The sequence below is a fragment of the Homarus americanus genome, unplaced genomic scaffold (assembly GCF_018991925.1).
Source record: "Homarus americanus isolate GMGI-L3 unplaced genomic scaffold, GMGI_Hamer_2.0 scaffold59417, whole genome shotgun sequence".
Lineage (NCBI taxonomy): Eukaryota > Metazoa > Arthropoda > Malacostraca > Decapoda > Nephropidae > Homarus > Homarus americanus.
In genome coordinates, this window is record NW_024733378.1 from 74397 (window position 1) to 99314 (window position 24918).

At 48.5% G+C, this 24918-nt stretch overlaps 1 protein-coding gene across 1 annotated transcript; it reads left to right on the plus strand.

The window, feature by feature from the left end:
• The first annotated feature begins 24037 nt into the window (after positions 1 to 24037).
• Positions 24038 to 24637, plus strand: LOC121869795 (vegetative cell wall protein gp1-like). The gene has a single exon (XM_042371373.1). It carries the CDS (start codon positions 24038 to 24040, stop codon positions 24635 to 24637), a length of 600 nt encoding a protein of 199 aa, XP_042227307.1.
• The last annotated feature ends 281 nt before the right edge of the window (positions 24638 to 24918 follow it).

Genomic DNA, 24918 nt, shown 5'->3' on the forward strand with positions numbered 1-24918 from the left:
GGCCCCAGTAATAATGGGCCCCAGTCCTGATGGGCCCCAAGTAATGGGCCCCAGTCCTGATGGGCCCCAAAATGAATAGATCCAAGTCTGATGGGCCCCGTCCTACTGGGGCCCATGTCACAGGCTGTGGGTCACCAATTCACACAGCAGGAATAACATGAAAATAACGTGACGCATCATACTACATCACCTGAGTGTCATATTACATCACCTGAGTGCGATGAGCCCCAAGTAATAATGGGCCCCAAGTCCTGATGGGCCCCAAGTCCTGATGAGCCCCAAATAATGAGGCCCCCAAGTCCTGATAGCCCCAAAGTGTGGGCCCCAAGTCCTGATAGGCCCCAAAGTAATAATGGGCCCCAAAGTACCGATGGGCCCCATTACTACTGAGGCCCATTAATCTCACAGGCTGTGGGTCACCACTTCACACAGCAGGATATATAACATGAAAATAACGTGACTTGTCATACTACATCACCTGAGTGTCATATTACATCACCTGAGTGTCATGTTACACATCACCTAGTGTCATGTTACATCACCTAGTGTCATATTACATCACCTGAGTGTCATACTAACATCACCTGAGTGTCCATGTGCATCACCCACCAGGTGTCCTTATTACATCACCTGAGTGTCATGTTACATCACCTGAGTGTCATGTACATCACACAGGTGTCATGTTGCATCACCTGAGTGTCATATTACATCACCTGAGTGTCATGTTACATCACACAGAGTGTCATGTTGCATCACCTGAGTGTCATGTTACATCACCTGAGTGTCATGTTACATCACCTGTGTCCATGTTACATCACCTAGTGTCATATTACATCACCTGAGTGGCCATGGCACATCTTTCAGTGTCATGTTACATCACCTGAGTGTCATGTTACATCACACCTGAGTGTCATGTTACATCACCTGAGTGTCATATTATACCCTGAGTATATATTACATCACCTGAGTGTCATGTTACATCACATGAGGTGTCATGTTACATCCTGGGTGTCATGTTACATCACCTGAGTGTCATATTACATCACCTGGGTGTCATGTCACATCACCTGAGTGTCATGTTACATCACCTGAGAGTGTCATATTACATCACCTGAGTGTCATATTACATCGCCTGAGTGTCTGTTACATCACGCAGTGTGTATTTACATCACCCAAGGTGTCATGTTACATCACCTGGGTGTCATGTGCATGTCACTGAGTGTCATGTCACATCACCTGAGTGTCATGTTGCATCACCTGGTCATGTCACATCACCTGAGTGTCATGTACATCTACCTGAGTGTCATATTTATCACCCCACCAGGTATCCTTGCCCTCACCTGAGTGTCATGTCCATCTACCTGGTGTCATATTACATCACCTGAGTGTCATATTTGTCCTTACAGTGTCATGTTACATCACCTGAGTGTCATGTACATCTTACTACCAGAGTGTCATGTTACACATCACCTGAGTGTCATGTTACATCACACAAGTGTCATGTTACATCACCTGATCATCATGTTACATCACCTGAGTGTCATGTTACATCTGATGTCATATTACATCACCTGAGTGTCATGTTACATCACCTGAGTGTCGTGTTACATCTGAGTGTATAGCTACATCACCTAGTGTCATATTACATCACCTGGTGTCATGTTACATCACCTGAGTGTCATGCACATCACACAGAGTGTCATGTTGCATGCCTGAGTGTCATGTTACATCACCTGAGTGTCATATTACATCACCAGTGTCATAGTACATCACCTGAGTGTCATGTTGCATCACCTGAGTGTCATGTCACATCCACCTGAGTGTCATGTTCCATCACCTGAGTGTCATATTTTTATCACCTGAGTGTCATGTTACATCACCTGAGTGTCATGTTACATCACACCTGAGTGTATTACATCACCTGAGTATCATGTTACATCACCTGAGTGTCCATGTTCCATCACACAGAGTGTTATATTTACATCACCTGAGTGTCATGTTTACATCACCTGAAGTGTCATATTCAGCATCTGGTAACATGTTACATCTTACAAGTGTCATGTTACATCACCTGAGTGTCATGTTCCATCACCTGAGTGTTATGTTGCATACTGCATTGTCATCGTACATCACCTGGAACAATCATGTTACATCACCTAAGTGTTATGTTACATCACCTGAGTCTTCATCACCTGAGTGTTGTAATTTCCCATCACCCCTTAGTACTTATTACATCACCTGAGTGTCCATGTTACATCTTTACAGAGTGTCATGTTCCCATCACCTGAGTGTCATGTTACATCACTGAGTGTCATGACACATACCTGAGTGTCATGTTGTCCTTTGAGTGTCATGTTACATCACCTGAGTGTCATGTTACATCACCTGAGTGTCATGTTACATCTGCCTGAGTGTCATGTTGCACATCTGCCTAGGTATGGCATTCCATCACCTGAGTGTCATGTTACATCACTTACAGAGTGTCATGTTCCATCACCCGCAGTGTCATGTTCCATCACCTGAGTGTCATGTTACATCACACAGAGTGTCCATGTTACATCACCTGAGTGTGTAATACATCACCTGAGTGTCATGTTGCATCACCTGAGTGTGTATTGCATCACCTGAGTGTTCATATTACATCACACCTGAGTGTCATGTTACATCACCTGGTAATGTGTTACATCACCTGAGTATCTCATGTTACATCACCTGAGTGTCTTCACATCACTGAGTGTCATGTTACATCACCCTGGTATATGGCCCATCGCCTGAGGCCATGTTACATACCTGAAGTGTCATATTTACATCACACAGGTGTCATGTTACATCACCTAGAGTGTCATATTACATCACCTGAGTGTCATGTTACATCACCTGAGTGTCATGTTACATCACCTGAGTGTCATATTGCATGCCACAAGTGTCATATTACATTACCTGAGTGTCATGTTACATCACCTGAATGTCATATTACATCACCTGAGTGTCATGTTACATCACCAAGTGTCATATTACATCACTGTTCATGTTACATCACCTGAGTGTCATATTACATCACCTGAGTGTCATATTACATCACCTGAGTGTCATGTTACATCTTACAGAGTGTCATGTTACATCACCTGGTGTCATGTTACATCACCCCAGAGTGTCATGTTGCATGCCTGAGTATCCCAGCCCATCACTTTCAGGTGTCCATGTTACATCTGCACAGGTGTCATATTACATCACACCAGTGTCATGTTACATCACCTGAGTGTCATGTTACATCACACCTGAGTGTCATGTTACATCACTGCCTGGTGTCATGTTACATCACCTGAGTGTCATGTTACATCACCTGAGTGTGTGGCCCATCACCTACAGGTGTCATGTTACATCACAGGTGTCATGTTACATCACTGTAGTCATGTGTTGCATCACACAGGTGTCATGTTACATACACCAGGTGTGTATACACAGTGTCATATTACATCACTGAGTGTCATATTTATCACCTGAGTGTCGCATACATCACACAGGTGTCATATTTACATCACCTGAGTGTCATACCCATCACTGAGTGTCATGTATACTGCAGTGTCATATTACATCACTACAGTGGCCATGTTACATCACCTGATGTCATATTTATCTTTAGTGTCATATTACATCACCTGAGTGTCATGTTACATATCACACTAAGTGTCATGTTCCATCACCTGAGTGTCATGTTACATCACCTGGTATCATGTACATCACCTGAGTGTCATATTACATCTTTTACAGTGTCATATTATACTTTACCAGGTGTGTATTTACATCACCTGGTGTCATATTACATCACCTGAGTCGTCATATTGCATCACCTGGGTATATATTGCATCACCCACCGGTAAATAATATTTACATCACCTGAGTGTCATGTTACATCACCTGATGTCATGTTATCACACAAAGGTGTCATATTACATCACCTGAGTGTCATGTTACATCTGCCCACAGTGTCATGTTACATCACCTGGTATCATGTACATCATCTGAGTGTCATGTTACATCACCTGAGTGTCCATGTTACATCACCTGAGTGTGCTCCTATGTGCATCACCAGTGTATGTTCCTCACACTGAGTGTCATGTTCCATCACACAGTGTCATATTACATCACCTGAGTGTGTGTTGCATCCTTTGGGTGTCATATTATATACAATTATTATATTGCATGCTGAGTGTCATGGTACATCACCTGAGTGTCATATTACATCTTTCAGGTATATTACATCTCACCTGAGTGTCTGTTACATCACCTGAGTGTCATGTTACGCTCCACTTTGGAGTGTGTGTTACATGCCTGAGTGTGTGTTACATCACCCCCTGAGTGTCATATTACATCACCCACAGGTGTGTGTTCATCTCACCCCACAGAGTGTCATATTTACCGCATCCACTTTGAGTGTCATGTTGCACATCACCTGGAAGTGTGTATTTGCATGCCTGGTGTCTCATACATCACCTGAGTGTCATATTACATCACCTGGGTAACCATTACATCACCTGAGTGTCATGTTGCATCTCTTACAAGTCATCATATTACATCACCAGTGTCATGTGTTGCATCACCTGAGTGTCATGTTACATCACCTGAGTGTCTGTTACATCACCTGAGTGTCATGTTACATCACCCACAAGGTGTCATATTTACATCACCTGAGTGTCATGTACATCACCCAGAGTGTCATGTTACATCACAGTGTCATATTACATGCTGGTGTCCCATCTTACCAGTGTGTGTTACATCTTTGGGTATGCATGTTATGCTGAATGTCATATTACATCACCTGAGTGTGTGTTGCATCACCTGAGTGTTGTGTTACATCACCCTGTGAGTGTCGTACATCTCTTACAAAATTGACATGTTACACACATCACCTGAGTGTCATGTTACATCACCTGGAGTGTCATAATGCATCACACAGGTGTTATGTTGCATCACCTGAGTATCATGTTACATCACCTGAGTGTCATATTACATCACCTGAGTGTCATATTTACATCACCTGTAGTGTCATTGCATCCCTTCAGTATTGCCATTACATCACCTGAGTGTCATGTTCCCATCACCTGGAGTGTCATATTATACTGAGTGTCATGTTGCATCACCTGAGTGTCATGTTACATCACTGGGTATTATGTTTGCATCTTACAGAGTGTCATATTTACATCACCTGAGTGTCATGTTACATCACCTGGAGTGTCATGTTACATCACTGAGTGTCATATTACATCACCTGAGTGTGTGTTACATCACCTGAGTGTCATGTTACATCACCTGGAGTGTCATGTTACATCACCTGGAGTGTCATGTTGCATACTTTACCAGATTATTTCATGTTGCATCACTTTCCAGTGTTATATTACATCACCTGGAGTGTCATGTTCCATCACCTGGGTGTCATATTACCATCACCTGGGTGTCATGTTACACATACCTGAGTGTCATGTTCCATCACAGTGTCATCATCACCTGAGTGTCATGTTACATCACCTAGTGTCATGTTCCATCACCTGAGTGTCATATTACATCACCTGAGTGTCATGTTACATCACCTGAGTGTCATGTTACATCACCTGAGTGTCATGTTACATCACCTGAGTGTTATGTTACATCACCTGATGTCATGTTACATCACCTGAGTGTCATATTACATCACCTGAGTGTCATGTTACATCACCTGAGTGTCATATTACATCACCTGAGTGTCATGTTCATCACCTGAGTGTCATGTTACATCACCTGAGTGTCATATTACATCACCTGAGTGTCATGTTCATCACAGTTATTCATCACCTGAGTGTCATATTCATACCTGAGTGTCATGTTACATCACCTGAGTGTCATGTTACATCACCTGAGTGTCATGTTACATCACCTGAGTGTCATGTTACATCACCTGAGTGTCATGTTACATCACCTGGTGTTATGTTACATCACTGAGTGTCATGTTACATCACCTGAGTGTCATATTACATCACCTGAGTGTCATGTTACATCACCTGAGTGTCATGTTACATCACCTGAGTGTCATATTACATCACCTGAGTGTCATGTTCCATCACCTGATGTCATGTTCATCCTGAGTGTCATAATCACCGAGTGTCATGTTACATCACCTGAGTGTCATGTTACATCACCTGAGTGTCATGTTACATCACCTGAGTGTCATGTTACATCACCTGAGTGTCTGTTACATCACCTGAGTGTCATATTACATCACCTGAGTGTCATGTTACATCACCTGAGTGTCATGATCACCTGGTGTCTGTTCATCACCTGGAGTGTCATATTACATCACCTGAGTGTCATATTACATCACCTGAGTGTCATGTTACCTGAGTGTCATGTTACATCACCTGAGTGTCATGTTACATCACCTGAGTGTCATGTTACATCACCTGAGTGTCATGTTACATCACCTGAGTGTCATATTACATCACAGAGTGTCATATTACATCACCTGAGTGTCATGTTACATCACCTGAGTGTCATGTTACATCACCTGAGTGTCATGTTATCACCTGAGTGTCATATTACATCACCTGAGTGTCATGTTCCATCACCTGAGTGTCATGTTACATCACCTGAGTGTCATATTACATCACCTGAGTGTCATGTTACATCACCTGAGTGTCATGTTACATCACCTGAGTGTCATGTTACATCACCTGAGTGTCATGTGCATCACCTGAGTGTCATGTTACATCACCTGAGTGTCATGTTACATCACCTGAGTGTCATATTACATCACCTGAGTGTCTTGTTACATCACCTGAGTGTCATGTTACATCACCTGGAGTGTTTACATCACCTGGGTGTCATATTACATCACCTGGGTGTCATGTTACATCACCTGAGTGTCATATTACATCACCTGGTGTCATATTACATCACCTGTGTCATGTTCATCTGGTGTATGTTCACTGGTGTCATTTCATCACCTGGTTTACATTTAATAAGTGCATCACCTGAGTGTCATGTTACATCACCTGAGTGTGTCATATTACATCACCTGAGTGTCATGTTACATCACCTGAGTGTCATGTTACATCACCAGTGTCATGTTACATCACCTGAGTGTCATGTTACATCACCTGAGTGTCATGTTACATCACCTGAGTGTCATGTTACATTGTAGGTCATGTTACATCACCTGAGTGTCATTTACATCACCTGGGTGTTTTGTTGTGTTGTTTTGAGTGTCATGTTCATCACCTGGAGTGTCATGTTACATCACCTGAGTGTCATGTTACATCACCTGAGTGTCATGTTACATCACCTGAGTGTCATGTTACATCACCTGAGTGTCATGTTACATCACCTGAGTGTCATGTTACATCACCTGAGTGTCATGTTTGTTTACATCACCTGAGTGTCATGTTACATCACCTGGGTGTCATGTTACATCACCTGAGTATATATCACCTGAGTGTCATGTTACATCACCTGAGTGTCATGTTACATCACCTGAGTGTCATGTTACATCACCTGAGTGTCATATTACATCACCTGAGTTGTTACATCACCTGAGTATGTTACATCACCTGAGTGTCATGTTACATCACCTGAGTGTCATGTTACATCACCTGAGTGTCATGTTACATCACCTGGAGTATGTTACATCACCTGAGTGTCATGTTACATCACCTGAGTGTCATGTTACATCACCTGAGTGTCATGTTACATCACCTGAGTGTCATGTTACATCACCTGAGTGTCATGTTACATCACCTGAGTGTCATGTTACATCACCTGAGTGTCATGTTACATCACCTGGGTGTCATGTCATCACTTATTACCTGGGTGTCATGTTCATAACCAGGTTTGCCGGTGTCAGGGCTGGTGTCACCTAAAATTAATATCATTATATAACACTGATCTCTCTCTCTCTCTCTCTCTCTCTCTCTTCTCCTCTCTCTCTGGTGTGTGTGTGTGTGTGTGTGTGTGTGTGTGTTTTGTTTACTTGTGTTTATGTCGTGTTTATGTTGTGTTTAATTGGTTTGTTTGTTTTGTTGTTGCAGTGTTTACTTGTTCGTCACCGTAATGAGAGGGAAGAAAGCTGAGGATGTGGCCACATTCACCTCTCACACCTCCCTTACCTCACACCTCCCTCACCTCACACTCCCTCCCTCACACTCCCTTACCTCACACCTCCCTACTCTCTCTACCCTCCCTACCTCACCTCCCTCTCACACCTCCCTCACCTCACACCTCCCTTACTCCCCACCTCCCCACTCCCCACACCCCCCACTCCCACACCTCCCTACTCCCCACACTCCTCTCCCCTCCCCACCCCACACCTCCCCACTCCTCACACCTCCCTCTCTCACACTCTCCCCACCTCACACCTCCCTTACCTCACACTCCCCTACCTCACACCTCCCCACCTCACACCTCCCTCACCACACACTCCCTACCTCATGTCCCTACCTCACACCCCACCCCATCCCCACACTCACCTTTACCTCACCTCCCACACCTCACACCTCCCCACTCCTCACACTCCTTACCTCACACCTCCCTACCTCCCACCTCCTTACCTCACCTCCCCTACCTCATGCCTCCTCACCTCCTCACTCCCCACCCACTCCCACACCTCCCTACTCCCCATGCCCTCCCACCACACCCCTTACCTCATCACACCTCCCCACTCCCTCATGCCTCCCCACCTCACGCCTCCCCACTCCCTCACACTCCCCACTCTCACGCCTCCTTACCTCCTGCCTCCCTCTCCTCATGCCTCCCCTTACCTCATGCCTCCCTCACTCTCTCACCTCCCTACTCTCACACCTCCCTTACCTCACACCTCCCTTACTCGCACATTCCTCCCCTCACCTCCCCACACCCCCCACACACACCTCTCCCCCACACCCCCTCACCACCCCACACCTCCTCCCCTCCACACCCCCCACACACCTCCCCACACCCCACACACACTCTCCCTCACACCCCCTCCTCACACCCCCACACCTCCTCCTCCACACCCCCCACACCTCCCCCACACCCCACACTCCCCCCACACCCCACACACACTCTCCCCACACACCTCCCTCCACACCCCACCCCACACTCTCTCCCCACACCCCACACACACCTCTCCCCACACCCCCTCCCCCACCTCTCCCCCACACCCCCTCCCCAACACCCCCATACACCTCCCCACACCCCACACACACACACACCCCCACACACTCTCCCCACACCCCACACACCCCCTCCACACCCCACACCTCCCCCCACCTCCCCACACCCCCACACACTCTCCCCCACACCCCCACCTCTCCCCCACACCCCACACCCTCCCACACACTCTCCCCACACCCTCTCCCTCCACACCCCACACACCTCCCCCACACCCCCACACACCTCCTCCACACCCCCACACCTCCCTCCCACACCCACACACACACCTCTCCCCACACACCTCCACACCCCACACATCTCCACACCCCCACACACCTCCCCACACCCCAAACACTCTCCCCACACCCCGCCCACACCTCCTCACCTCTCCCCCACACCCCCACTCTCTCCCCACACCTCCTCCACACCCCCACACCCACAGCCCCTCCCTCCACCCCACACCCCCCACACCCCTCCACACCCCTCACACCTCCCCACACCCCACACCCCCCACACCCCCACACCCCTCCACCCCCCACATACTCCCCCACACTCACAGTACATCACAAGGCATCCTGGGGTTCATTACCCAGAGTCTCTTGTCAGACGAGTCAACCTTTGTACCTGAACCACTGATGACACGAGAAACGTTTTACCTGCAACATTATTTACACCAACGTTTTATGCCTTCATTATTTACACCAACGTTTCATACCTTCATTATTTACACAAACGTTTCATACCTTCATTATTTACACCAACGTTTTATGCCTTCATTATTACACCAACGTTTTATGCCTTTAACAAGAAACGCTATTAATTATTTTTACGCAGAAACATTTTGTACCTTCACTTTTTTATGTGTGTGTGTGTGTCTGCGTGTGTGTTAAATGATAGTAACGATATTATTAATGGTAGTAATTACTGTAATAATAATACTGATATGTTTAACAACAACAACAACAAATAACAACAATAACAAAAACAGCAACGTCAAGAATCTCCCGCCACCTTTACATAATAAGGAGGAGGAGGAGGAGGGGGGGGGAAGAGGAGGAGGAGAGGGGAGGAAGAGGAGGAGGAAGAAGAGAGAAAAGAAGAGGGCTGTACCGACCTCCTCCCCCCTCAATATATCAAGACCTTTACATAACACGGAATTAACAGAGGAAAGTTTAGTTTAATTGTGTTAGGGAGAGTTGTGTATAGTTGTGTTCAGAAGAGAATGGTAAGGGTAGATTACTGTTCAATCGAGTGTTCATATTACTGTTATGTATAGTAAGCTAGAGAGAGAGAGAGAGAGAGAGAGAGAGAGGAGATTAGTAGAACCTCTGAGACACACACACACACACACACACACACACACACACACACACACACACACACGCACACTGGCGGCTGTCCCCTCCTGACGTTCACACCTCCGGCAGTAGACGAAGCAGAAGGCCAGGTAATGTTGACTCAGGTGATGGCTTTGATGATGATGAAAATAACAACAACCGCATCAATAACAACAACACCAACACCAACAATGATAACAATAACAATAATAACAACAATAATAACATCAAAAACAACACCAATAACAATAACAAACAAATCAAAATACGGCTCTCACACACAGCGTCTCAGGCACTGCACTAAACCATCACCACTTCCTCAACTGTAAAATTAGGTCCACATTTACGACTAAGGGTGAGATGAGGCGAAGAGGGGGGAGGGGGGAGGCAGAGGGATGCGAACCAGGAATCTTTAAACAGAAGATGAACACTATAATCCGCTCGGCCACCTCACCCCTACCTCGCCCCACCTCACCCCCACCTCGCCCCCTGTGCCCCCCTCACCCCTTCAAATCACCCCTCCACCATTGGCAACACTATACGGACATTCACCCACACAAGTCCATAAGCCCCTTGGAAAACGACCCTCTTCCTCCCCCACTCAACCTATAACCCCCTACCCCACCTCCCTCCTCCCTCGGTAAACTGCCCTATTTCCTTGTCCGATTCTGATGAAATTGGGTGATTATGGAGAGGCTGTAAGAGGTCCCTACCCAACGTCATCATTTGCATATCTGAAATTCCTTGTTTTGGCCCCAAATATTTAGGTTAGGTTAGGTTAGGTTAAGGTTAGTTTAGGTTAGGTTATAAACAATACAACAGGGTCAGGATAATGTTAACGGTAGTGCATCTGTTGGTATCTGTTAACGGTAGTACATCTGTTGGTATCTGTTAACGGTAGTGCATCTGTTTTTATCTGTTAACGGTAGTGCATCTGTTGGTATGTGTTAACGGTAGTGCATCTGTTTTTATCTGTTAACGGTAGTGCATCTGTTGGTATCTGTTAACGGTAGTGCATCTGTTGGTGTCTGTTAACGGTAGTGCATCTGTTGGTGTCTGTTAACAGTAGTGCATCTGTTGGTGTCTGTTAACGGTAGTGCATCTGTTGGTGTCTGTTAACGGTAGTGCATCTGTTGGTGTCTGTTAACGGCAGTGATAATATGGTTATCTGTTAACGGCGTTCGTACAGCTATCTGTTAACGGCGTCATAATCCCAGCTTCATGACCACCCAGCGATCGGCGTTAGCTGTTATAGAGAGCGTGGTGGTGGTAGTAGTGGTGATGGTGGTAGTAGTGGTGATGGTGGTAGTAGTGGTGATGGTGGTGGTAGTGGTGATGGTGGTAGTAGTGGTGATGGTGGTAGTAGTGGTGATGGTGGTAGTAGCGCGGTGGTGGTAGTAATGGTGATGGTGGTAGTAGTGGTGATGGTGGTAGCAGTGGTGATGGTGGAGGTGACGATGGTGGTAGTGGTGGTGGGGGTGATGCTGGTAGTGGTGGTGGTGGTGGTGATAATGGTGGTGGTAGTGGTGATGGTGGTGGTAGTGGTGATGGTGGTGGTAGTGGTGGTGGTGGGGGTGGTGATAGTGATGGCGGTAGTGGTGGTGGGAGTGGTGGGGGGTGGGGTGGTGGTGGTGGTGGTGGTGGTGGTGGTGGTGGTGGTGGTGGTGGTGATGGTAGTGGTGGTGGTGGTGGTGGTGGTGGTGGTGGTGGTGGTGGTGGTGGTGGTAGTGGTGATGGTGGTGGTAATGGTGATGGTGGTAGTGGTGGTGGTAGTGGCGGTGGTGGTAGTAGCGGTAGTGGTGGTAGTGGTGGTGGGTGGTAGTGGTGGTGGTGGTGGTGGTGGTGACGATAGTGGTAGTGGTGGTGGTGACGATGGTGGTAGTGGTGATGGTAGTGGGAGTGGTGGTGGTGGTGGTGGTGGGGGGTGTGGTGGTAGTGGTGATGGTAGTGATGGTAGTGGTGGTAGTGGTGATGGTAGTGGTAGTGGTGATGGGTGGTGATAGTGGTGATGGTGGTGGTAGTGGGTGATGGTGGTGGTAGTGGTGATGGTGGTGGTGGTGGTGGTGGTAGTGGTGGTCGTGGTGGTGGTGGTGGTGGTAGTGGCGGTGGTGGTAGTGGTGATGGTGTGGTGGTAGTGGTGATGGTGGTGGTGGTGATGGTGGTGGTAGTGGTGATGGTGGTGATAGTGGTGATGGTGGTGGTAGTGGTGATGGTGGTGGTAGTGGTGATGGTGGTGGTAGTGGTGATGGTGGTGGTGTGGTGGTGGTGGTAGTGGTGGTCCGTGGTGGTGGTGGTGGTGGTAGTGGCGGTGGTGGTAGTGGTGATGGTAGTGGTGGTAGTGGTGATGGTGGTGGTGGTAGTGGTGGTGGTGGTGGTGACGATGGTGGTAGTGGTGGTGGTGACGATGGTGGTAGTGATGATGGTAGTGGTTGTGGGAGTGGTGATGGTGGTGGTAGTGGTGATGGTGGTGGTAGTGGTGATGGTGGTGGTAGTGGTGATGGTGGTGGTGGTAGTGGTGGTGGTGTGTGGTGGTGGTGGTAGTGGCGGTGGTGGTAATGGCGGTGGTGGTAATGGCGTGGTGGTAATGGTGGTAGTGGTGATGGTAGTGATGGTAGTGGTGATGGTAGTGGTGATGGTGGTGGTGGTGGTGGTGGTGGTGGTGGTGGTGGTGGTGGTGGTGGTAGTGGTGATGGTAGTGGTGATGGTAGTGGTGGTGATGGTGGTGGTAGTGGTGGTGGCGGTGGTGGTAGTGGCGGTGGTGGTGGTGAGTGGTGGTGGTAGTGATGGTGGTGGTAGTGATGGTGGTGGTAGTGATGGTGGTGGTGGTAATGATGGTGGTGATGGTGGTAGTGATGGTGGTGATGGTGGTAGTGATGGTGGTGGTAGTGATGGTGGTGGTAGTGATGGTGGTAGTGTTGGTAGTGATGGTGGTGGTGGTGGTGATGGTGGTGCTAGTGATGGTGGTGATGGTGGTGATAAATGATGGTGGTGGTAGTGTTGGTAGTGATGGTGGTGGTGGTAGTGCACAAGTTGCAATTTCTCAGTGACTCCATTTCTCTCTGTCACAAGTGAAATTAATTTACACACTTAACGAAAAATCCTCCTCGGTGCTTTCTTTTCACACGCTAAATGCACAAAAACATAATTATCTACTAACAAAAGATTTTAATAATATATAATAATAATAATAATAATAAAAATAATAATATATAATATAATAATATATATATATATATATATATATATATATATATATATAATAATAATAATAATAATAATAATAATAAATAAAAAAATAATAATAATAATAACAATAATAATAATATTAACAACAGACTCTCCTCACTGGGCCTGACGTCACATATCACACATTGGGGTTGTCAGGGGAATGAAGTCCCCTCTTCCCCCCTACCCATCTCCCTCAACCCATCCTCCCCTTCTCTCAACCTCCTCCCTCAACCCCTTCCCATCTCCATTCCCTCCCCTCCCTCAAGCCCCCACCAAGAATACAGTGACAATATCAACTGAGAAAGAATGAAAAAAGTGTTGACGTGGGAACAAAAGTGAGGGAACAGCAGTGAGGAACAACAGTGAGGAACAACAGTGAGGAACAACAGTGAGGGAACAGCAGTAGGGAACAGCAGTGAGGAACAGCAGTGAGGAACAGCAGTGAGGGAACAACAGTGAGGAACAGCAGTGGGAACAACAGTGAGGGAACAACAGTGAGGGAACAGCAGTGAGGGAACAGTGAGGAACAGCAGTGGGGAACAGCAGTGAGGGAACAACAGTGAGGAACAGCAGTGAGGGAACAACAGTGAGGGAACAACAGTGAGAACAGCAGTGAGGGAACAACAGTGAGGAACAACAGTGAGGGAACAACAGAGAGAAACAACAGTGAGATAACAACAGTGAGGGAACAGCAGTGAGGGAACAACAGTGAGAACAACAGTGAGGAACAACAGTGAGGGAACAACGTGAGGGAACAGCAGTGAGGAGCAACAGTGAGGAACAACAGTGAGGAACAACAGTGAGATAACAACAGTGAGGGAACAACAGTGAGGAACAGTGAGGAACAACAGTGAGGGAACAGCAGTGAGGAACAGCAGTGAGGAACAGCAGTGAGGGAACAACATGAATAACAACAGTGAGGGAACAACAGTGAGGGAACAACAGTGAGGAACAACAGTGAGATAACAACAGTGAGGGAACAACAGTGGGGAACAACAGTGAGGGAACAACAGTGAGGGAACAACAGTGAGGAACAGCAGTGAGGGAACAGCAGTGAGAACAACAGTGAGGGAACAACAGTGAGGGAACAACAGTGAGATAACAACAGTGAGGGAACAACAGTGAGAACAACAGTGAGGGAACAACAGTGAGGGAACAACAGTGAGGAACAACAGTGAGGGAACAACAGTGAGGAACAGCAGTGAGGGAACAACAGTGAGGACAGTGAGGGAACAACAGTGAGGAACAACAGTGAGGGAACAACAGTGAGGGGACAACAGTGAGGGAACAGCAGTGGGGAACAGCAGTGAGGAACAACAGTGAGGGAACAACAGTGAGGGACAACAGTGAGATAACAGTGAGGGAACAGCAGTGAGGGAACAACAGTGAGGAACAACAGTGAGGAACAACAGTGAGGGAACAACAGTGAGGAACAGCAGTGAGAACAGCAGTGAGGAACAGCAGTGAGAACAACAGTGAGATAACAACAGTGAGGAACAACAGTGAGGAACAACAGTGAGGGAACAACAGTGAGATAACAACAGTGAGGGAACAACAGTGAGGGAACAACAGTGAGGGAACAACAGTGAGGAACAACAGTGAGGGAACAGCAGTGAGGGAACAGCAGTGAGGAACAACAGTGAGGGAACAACAGTGAGGGAACAACAGTGAGATAACAACAGTGAGGGAACAACAGTGAGGGAACAACAGTGAGGAACAACAGTGAGGGAACAACAGTGAGGGAACAACAGTGAGGGAACAGCAGTGAGGGAACAACAGTGAGGGAACAACAGTGAGGGAACAACAGTGAGGTAATTATCATCCTTGACCTTGTTAACTCCCAATTCCCCAACCCTGGCCCCTCATCATGGCCAGGTGGCCCCGACTAAACCTTCACCACGTGGACTGAGGCCCTACCTCTGTGTGTCTTAATGTACAACACCCACAGGAAGGCAGGTCTCTCTCTCTCTCTCTCTCTCTCATTATTATTATATTTATTATTATTATTATTATTATTATTATTATTATTATTATTATTATTGTCAGCCCAGGGTGTCAGTCACGTGGGTCTGGTGTCACATAGCACAGTAAGATTACGAAAATATATTGAGTTGTGTACATACGAGCAAGGGAGAGGGAGGGAGAGGAGAAGAAAGAGGGAGGGAGGGAGGGAGGGAGGGAGGGAGAGTGAGTAGGAGTGTCTCAGAAAGGCTCTACAGCACAGGGTGTAATCATCAAGATTGCAGGGTCCCATCTTGAGTGGTGAGAGACGAGCCTTCTCTACCTACAGTATGTGTCTCTCCTCCAGTCCTGTGGCCTTCATCCTGGAGGGAGACGCTGAAGAAGGTGGGAGATGGTGGGAGGGGAGGCGTAGGGAGGGAGGAGGGGAGGGAACACGTAGGGAAGGGGCAGAGAGGGAGGAAAGGGGAGGTGTAGGGGAAAGAGATGGAGGGAGGGAGACGGTGGGAGGGAGACGGTAGGGGAGACGGAGGGAGGGGAGACGGAGGGAGGGGGAGGCGTCATATTGTGTACGGGATCGTAAAGTGAGGGACGCTGGCGGGGACAACCTTGACTGCCAGCCTCACGCCTCCGCCTCGCTACTAAACTGATGGACTTTTGAACTTCTCCTTAGAGGGAGTTTAAGTCTGTTTCAGGGCTCCTTTGAGGGTGTACAATGGCGCCCCCTTTAACACGTTGACATATATATTCACGTGGCGACCTCTGGTGTAATAGTCAGCATTCTCGCCTAGCAAGCGAGCGGACCCGGGTTCGATCTCCGGGCATGGTGAAGCTATGGGCAAGTTTCTTTACGCCATTTGCCTCTGTCTACCCAGCAGTAATTGGGGACCTGGATGTTAATAGATTTGCGGATCGCGTCCCGGGGTAATGGTTGCAGTGCAGTTGGCGAGTTGTCCGGTCTTCTCGGACTATTCCTTGACACTGGGTTATGCAACTCGTTAACTCAGGGTGTGGTTGTGGTGTTGGCGACAGCTTCTACACCCTAAACACTGGGTTATGCAACTCGTTAACTCAGGTGTGGTTGTTGTGTTGGCGACAGCTTCACACCTAAACACTGGGTCATGCAACTCGTTAACTCAGGGTGTGGTTGTTGTGTTGGCGACAGCTTCTACACTAAACACTGGGTTATGCAACTCGTTAACTCAGGGTGTGGTTGTGGTGTTGGCGACAGCTTCTACACCCTAAACACTGGGTTATGCAACTCGTTAACTCAGGGTGTGGTTGTTGTGTTGGCGACAGCTTCTACACCTTAAACACTGGGTTATGCACTCGTTAACTCGGGGTGTGGTTGTTGTGTTGGCGACAGCTTCTACACCTAAACACTGGGTCATGCAGCTCGTTAACTCAGGGTGTGGTTGTTGTGTTGGCGACTTCTACACCCAAACACTGGGTCATGCAACTCGTTAACTCAGGGTGTGGTTGTTGTGTGTTGGCGACAGCTACACCTTAAACACTGGGTCATGCAACTCGTTAACTCAGGGTGTGGTTGTTGTGTTGGCGACAGCTTCTACACCTTAAACACTGGGTTATGCAACTCGTTAACTCGGGGTGTGGTTGTTGTGTTGGCGACACCACCTTAAACACTGGGTTATGCAACTCGTTAACTCGGGGTGTGGTTGTTGTGTTGGCGACAGCTTCTACACCCTAAACACTGGGTCATGCAACTCGTTAACTCAGGGTGTGGTTGTGGTGTTGGCGACAGCTTCTACACCTTAAACAAATTCATGCCTAGGTGGCATTAGGGCCGGCCATCCTTGTTACGAGGCAGCCATTATATCCCTGAATACAATGTCTAAACCTTCCTCTCCTCCTCCTCCTCTCCCTTCCCCCTCACCCTCCCTATTAGCGGTCTCTCTCAAACTGCACCTCCCCCCCCTCTCCTTTTCAACCCTCCCTTTTCATTTCTCTTCACTCGTCCTCTCACCTCACCTCCCTCTCACTTCTTTCACTGTCCTTCACCCCTCTCCCCTCTCCAGACTCACAAGAGACTCAAAGACCTGAGGGTTTTATCCTCAGCTGCTGACACACACACACACACACACAGGGAGAAAGACAACAGAGGAGAGAGAGAGAGAGAGAGAGAGAGAGAGAGAGAGAGAGAGAGAGAGAGAGAGAGAGAGAGAGAGAGAGAGAACAAACAGAGGGAGAGACAGTGAAAGAGACACTTATGACGGCTAGACAGACAGACAGACACAGGCAGACAGTGAGAGACGGTGGCTATCAATGAGAGAGACAAAAAGACAGACAGACAGTGAGAGAGGGTGGCTATCAGGGAGAGAGACAAAAAGAACAGGCAGACAGTGAAGACGGTGGCTATCAGGGGAGAGACAAGAAGACAGACAGACAGTGAGACGGTGGCTATCAGGGAGAGAGACAAAAAGAGACAGACAGACAGACAGTGAGAGACGGTGGCTATCAGGGAGAAGACAAAAAGAAGACAGACAGACAGTGAGAGGGTGGCTAGAGAGAGACAAAAGACAGACAGACAGTAGGTGTATCAGGGAGAGACAAAAGAACAGAAAGAGACGGTGGCTATCAGGAGAGACAAAAGAGACAGACAGACAGTGAGAGACGGTGGCTATCAGGGAGAGAGACAAAAAGAAGACAGACAGACAGTGAAGACGGTGGCTATCAGGGGAGAGACAAAAGAAAGACAGACAGACAAGGAGACGGTGGCTATCAGGGAGAGACAAAAAGACAGACAGACAGTGAGGAGGTGGCTATCAGGGAGAAGACAAAAAGAGAGACAGACAGACAGTGAGAGACGGTGGCTATCAGGGAGAAGACAAAAAGAGAAGACAGACAGACAGTGAGAGACGGTGGCTATCAGGAGAGAGACAAAAAGAAGACAGACAGACAGTAGAGACGGTGGCTATCAGGGAGAGAGACAAAAAAGAGACAGACAGACAGTGAGAGACGGTGGCTATCAGGAGAGACAAAAAGAGACAGACAGACAGACAGTGAGAGACGGTGGCTATCAGGAGAGACAAAAAGAAGACAGACAGACAGACAGTGAAGAGAGGTGGCTATCAGGGAAGACAAAAAGAGACAGACAGACAGACAGTGAAGACGGTGGCTATCAGGGAGAGACAAAAAAAGAGACAGACAGACAGTGAGACGGTGGCTATCAGGGAAGACAAAAAGAGACAGACAGACAGACAGTGAGAGCGGTGGCTATCAGGGAGAGACAAAAGAACAGACAGACAGTAGAGACGGTGGCTATAGGGAGAGGAACAAAAGAGACAGACAGACAGTGAGAGCGGTGGCTATCAGGGAGAGAGACAAAAGAGACAGACAGACAGACAGACAGTGAGAGAGACGGTGGCTATCAGGGAGAGACAAAAAGACAGACAGACAGTGAGAGAGGTGGTACAGGAAGACAAAAAGACAGACAGACAGTGAGAGACGGTGGCTATCAGGAGAGAGACAAAAAGAGACAGACAGACAGACAGTGAGAGACGGTGGCTATCAGGAGAGACAAAAAAGACAGACAGACAGACAGTGAGAGAGACGGTGGCTATCAGGGAGAGAGACAAAAAGAGACAGACAGACAGACAGTGAGAGACGGTGGCTATCAGGAAGACAAAAAGAGACAGACAGACAGTGAGAGACGGTGGCTATCAGGGAGAGAGACAAAAAGAGACAGACGACAGTAAAGACGGTGGCTATCAGGAGAGACAAAAAAGAGACAGAAGTGAGGTGGCTATCAGGAGAGACAAAAAAGAACAGACAGCAGTGAGACGGTGGCTATCAGAGAGAGACAAAAAGACAGACAGACAGTAGAAGACGGTGGCTATCAGGGAGAGACAAAAAGACAGACAAACAGTGAGACGGTGGCTATCAGGAGAGAGACAAAAAAGAGACAGACAGACAGTGAGAGACGGTGGCTATCAGGAGAGAGAGAAAAAGAGACAGACAGACAGATGAGAGACGGTGGCTATCGGGAAGACAAAAAGAAGACAGACAGACAGTGAGACGGTGGCTATGGGAGAGACCAAAAAAGAGACAGACAGACAGTGAGAGACGGTGGCTATCGGGAGAGAGACAAAAAAGAAGACAGACAGACAGACAGTGAGAGACGGTGGCTATCAGTGAGAGACAAAAAGAAGACAGACAGACAGTGAGACGGTGGCTATCAGGAGAGAGACAAAAAGAACAGACAGACGAACAGTGAGACGGTGGCTATCAGGGAGAGAGACAAAAAGAGACAGACAGACAGTGAGACGGTGGCTATCAGGGAGAGACAAAAAAGAGACAGACAGACAGACAGACAGTGAGAGCGGTGGCTATCAGTGAGAGAGAGACAAAAAAGAGACAGACAGACAGTGAGAGAAAGTGGCTATCAGGGAGAAGACAAAAAAGAGACAGACAGACGACAGTGAGAGACGTGGCTATCAGGAGAGAGACAAAAAGAGACAGACAGACAGTGAGACGGTGGGTATCAGGAGAGAACAAAAAGAACAGACAGACAGTGAGAGACGGTGGCTATCAGGGAAGAGAGAAAAAAAGAGACAGACAGACAGACGAAGTGAGAGCAGTGACTATCAGTGAGAGAGACAAAGACAGACAGACAGTGAGAGACGGTGGCTATCAGGGAAGACAAAAAGAAGACAGACAGACAGACAGTGAGAGACGGTGGCTATCAGGAGAGAGACAAAAAGAACAGACAGACAGTGAGAGACGGTGGCTATCAGGGAGAGAACAAAAAGAGACAGACAGACAGTGAGAGACGGTGGCTATCAGGGAGAAGACAAAAAGAGACAGACAGACAGACAGACAGTGAGAGACGGTGGCTATCAGGAGAGAACAAAAAGAAGACAGACAGACAGACAGTGAGACGGTGGCTATCAGGGAGAGAGACAAAAAAGAGACAGACAGACAGTAAAAGACGGTGGCTATCAGGGAGAGAACAAAAAGAGACAGACAGACAGTGAGAGACGGTGGCTATCAGGGAAGACAAAAAAGACAGACAGACAGTGAGAGACGGTGGCTATCAGGGAAGACAAAAAAGAGACAGACAGACAGTGAGAGACGGTGGCTATCAGGGAGAGACAAAAAAGAGACAGACAGACAGTGAGAGACGGTGGCTATCAGGAGAGAGACAAAAAGAGACAGACAGACAGACAGTGAGAGACTGGCTATCAGGGAGAGAGACAAAAGACAGACAGACAGACAGTGAGAGACGGTGGCTATCAGGGAGAGACAAAAAAGAACAGACAGACAGACAGTGAGAGACGGTGGCTATCAGGGAGAGAGACAAAAAGACAGACAGACAGTAAGAACGGTGGCTATCAGGAGAGAGACAAAAAGAAGACAGACAGATGAGAGGGTGGCTATCAGGGAGAAGACAAAAAGAAGACAGACAGACAGTGAGACGGTGGCTATCAAGGAAGACAAAAAGAGACAGACAGACAGACAGACACTGAGAGACGGTGGCTACTGGGAGAGAGAGACAAAAAGAGACAGACAGACAGACAGATGGAGAGATTGTGGCTATCAGGGAGAGACAAAGAGACAGACAGACAGACAGTGAGAGACGTGGCTATCAGGGAGAGAGACAAAGAGAGACAGACAGACAGTGAGAGACGGTGGCTATCAGGAGAGAGACAAAAAGAGACAGACAGACAGTGAGAGACGGTGGCTATCAGGAGAGAGACAAAAAGAGACAGACAGACAGACAGACACTGAGAGACGTGGCTATAAGAGACAAAAGAGACAGACAGAGGAGAGTGAGAGAGAGACAAAAAGAGACAGACAGACAGACAGTGAGAGGTGGCTATCAGAGAGAGACAAAAAGAGACAGACAGGCAGACAGTAGAGACGGGCATCAGGAGAGAGACAAAAAGAGACAGACAGACAGTGAGACGGTGGCTATCAGGAGAGGACAAAAAGAGACAGACAACAGACATGAGAGAGTACACAGAGAGACAAAAAGAGACAGACAGACAGACACTGAGAGACGGTGGCTATCAGGAGAGAGACAAAAGAGACAGACAGACAGACAGACAGACACTGAGAGAGTGGCTATCAGGGGAGAGACAAAAAGAGACAGACAGACAGACAGACACTGAGAGACGGTGGCTATCAGGGAGAGACAAAAAGACAGAGAGTGGGGTAGGGAGAGACAAAGAGCAGACAGACAGACAGTGGAGAGGTGGCATCAGGAGAGAGACAAAAAGAGACAGACAGACAGTGAGAGATGGTGCTATCAGGGAGAGAGACAAAAGAGACAGACAGACAGACAGTGAGAGACGGTGGCTATCAAGGAGAGAGACAAGAGACAGACAGACAGAATGAGAGACGGTACATCAAGGAGAGAGACAAAGAGACAGACAGACAGACAGACAGTGAGAGACGGTGGCTATCAGGGAGAGAGACAAAAAGAGACAGAGACAGACAGACAGTGAGAGACGGTGGCTATCAGAGAGAGACAAAAGAGACAGACAGACAGACAGACATGAGAGACGGTGGCTACTGAGAGAGACAAAAAAGACAGACAGACAGACACTGAGAGAGCTATCAGGAGAGAGACAAAAAGAGACAGACAGACAGACACTGAGAGACGGTGGCTATCAAGAGAGAGACAAAAGAGACAGACAGACAGACACTGAGAGATTGGCTATCAGAGAGAGACAAGAGACAGACAGACAGACAGTGAGAGACGGTGGCTATCAGGAGAGACAAAAGAGACAGACAGACAGTGAGAGACGGTGCATCAGGGAGAGAGACAAAAAGAGACAGACAGACAGACACTGAGAGATGGTGGCTATCAGGGAGAGAGACAAAAGAGACAGACAGACAGACACTGAGAGACGGTGGCTATCAGGAGAGAGACAAAAAGAGACAGACAGACAGACACTGAGAGACGGTGGCTATCAAGGAGAGAGACAAAAGAGACAGACAGACAGACACTGAGAGACGGTGGCTATCAGGAGAGAGACAAAAAGAGACAGACAGACAGACACTGAGAGACGGTGGCTATCAGAGAGACAAAAAGAGGACAGACAGACAGACAGGAGACGGTGGCTATCAGGGAGAGAGAGACAAAAAGAGACAGACAGACAGAAGACAGGAGAGACGGTTAGAGAGACAAAAAAGAGACAGACAGAGGTCATTAATGTATATATTACACTAAACAAGAACAACTCATAATATGGCTTCGCAACACCAGCGTCCGTAGCGTCCGTGGGAGAGATTTACGTCCGTGGGAGTCCGTCATCTCCCAGGTAAGCCGTCAAGAGCGTCCGTAGTGTCCGTGGGATAATTTCACGGACTGTCCATGAGGATATTGTGGGGTTCATCACACCACTCGGCCTCCAGCGCCTCCTACCTCACACCACTTGGCCTCCAGCGCCTCCTACCTCACACCACTTGGCCTCCAGGACCTCCTACCTCGTACCCCACAACCTACAAGACCTCTTATCTCACACCACCCGGCCTCCAGAACCTCCTACCTCATACCCCACGACCTCCAGGACCTCCTACCTCACACCACTCGACCTGCAAGGCCTCTTACCTCACACCACTTAACCTCCAGAACCTACTACCTCGTACATCCCGACCTACAAGACCTACCTCACACCACCCGGCCTCCAGAACCTCCTACCTCACAACCCGGCCTCCAAGACCTCTCCCTCACACCACGCGGCCTCATGGAACAAGTGAGGCGAATAACAGGAACGGAATGTTAGAACTACTTAATGATGAGACAGACAGACAGAGAGACAGACAGACAGACAGAGACAGATAGACAGATATACAAACAGACAGACAGACAGAGACAGATAGACAGATATACAGATAGACAGATATACAAACAGACAGGCAGACAGAGACAGATAGACAGATATACAAACAGACAGACAGACAGAGACAGATAGACAGATATACAGACAGAGACAGATAGACAGATATACAGACAGACAGACAGACAGACAGAGACAGACAGACAGATATACAGATAGACAGATATACAAACAGACAGACAGACAGAGACAGATAGACAGATATACAGACAGAGAGACAGAGAGAACGTGAAGATGGGTAGATAATGAATATCGTGTGTTTTATATAGTAAGTGTTCAAGAGGTGGTTTATATAAGTGTATATTGAGAGACTGTCAGTACTTACCTGCACGACTGCCTAATTAGAGACGAAGTTAGTGAAGAAGTTAGTGTGGTGGTGGTGATGGTGGTGGTGAAGGTGGTGGTAGTGGTGGTGGTGGTGGAAATGGTTGCGGTGGTTAAAAACAATGGTAACACTTCTACCGGACCATTTACAACACTGATGTACTTATGACACTACAACATTGGCAACACTGCCTTATTAACAGCTCCAGGAACATCAGCCCCTCGCCACAGTGCCAGCCCCTCGCCACAGTGCCAGCCCCTCGCCACAGTGCCAGCTCCTCGCCACAGTGCCAGCCCCTCGCCACAGTGCCAGCTCCTCGCCACAGTGCCAGCCCCTCGCCACAGTGCCAGCCCCGCCACAGCGCCAGCCCCGCCACAGTGCCAGCCTCGCCACAGCACCCAGCCCCCAGGCACAGCCCTCTGCCACAATGCTGGCCCTCGCCACAGCACCAGCCCCTGCCACAGTACCCCAGCTCCCGCCAGCAGCACCAGCCCCTGCCAGCTGGCACCAGCCTCGCCACAGCACCAGCCCCTCGCCACAGCACCAGCCCTCTGCCACAGTACCAGCCCCTCGCCACAGCACCAGCCCTCGCCACAGTAACAGCCCCGCCAGCAGAGTGCTGGCCCCTTGCCACAGTACTCAGCCCTCGCCACACAGTGCTCAGCCTCCCCGCCAGCCAGCCCCTCGCCACAGCACCAGCCTCGCTGACAGTGGCCTCAGCCTCGCCACAGCAGCCAGCCCAGTGCCAGCCCTCGCCACAGTAACGCCAGCCCCGCCACAGCAGTCAGCCCGCCACAGTAATTCAGGCCTTCGCCATGCGCGCCCCTCTGAGAGTATCCATCCGTCACAGTGCCAGCCTCGCCACAGCGCAGCACCTCGCCACAGTACCAGCCCGCCACAGTGCCAGCCCTCGCCACAGCACCAGCCCCTCGGCCACAGCACCAGCCCTCGCCATGCACCAGCCCTTCGCCACAGCCAGCCCTCGCCACAGCAATTGTGCCCTCGCCACAGTACCAGCTCTTGCTGCAGTACCAGCCCCTCGCCA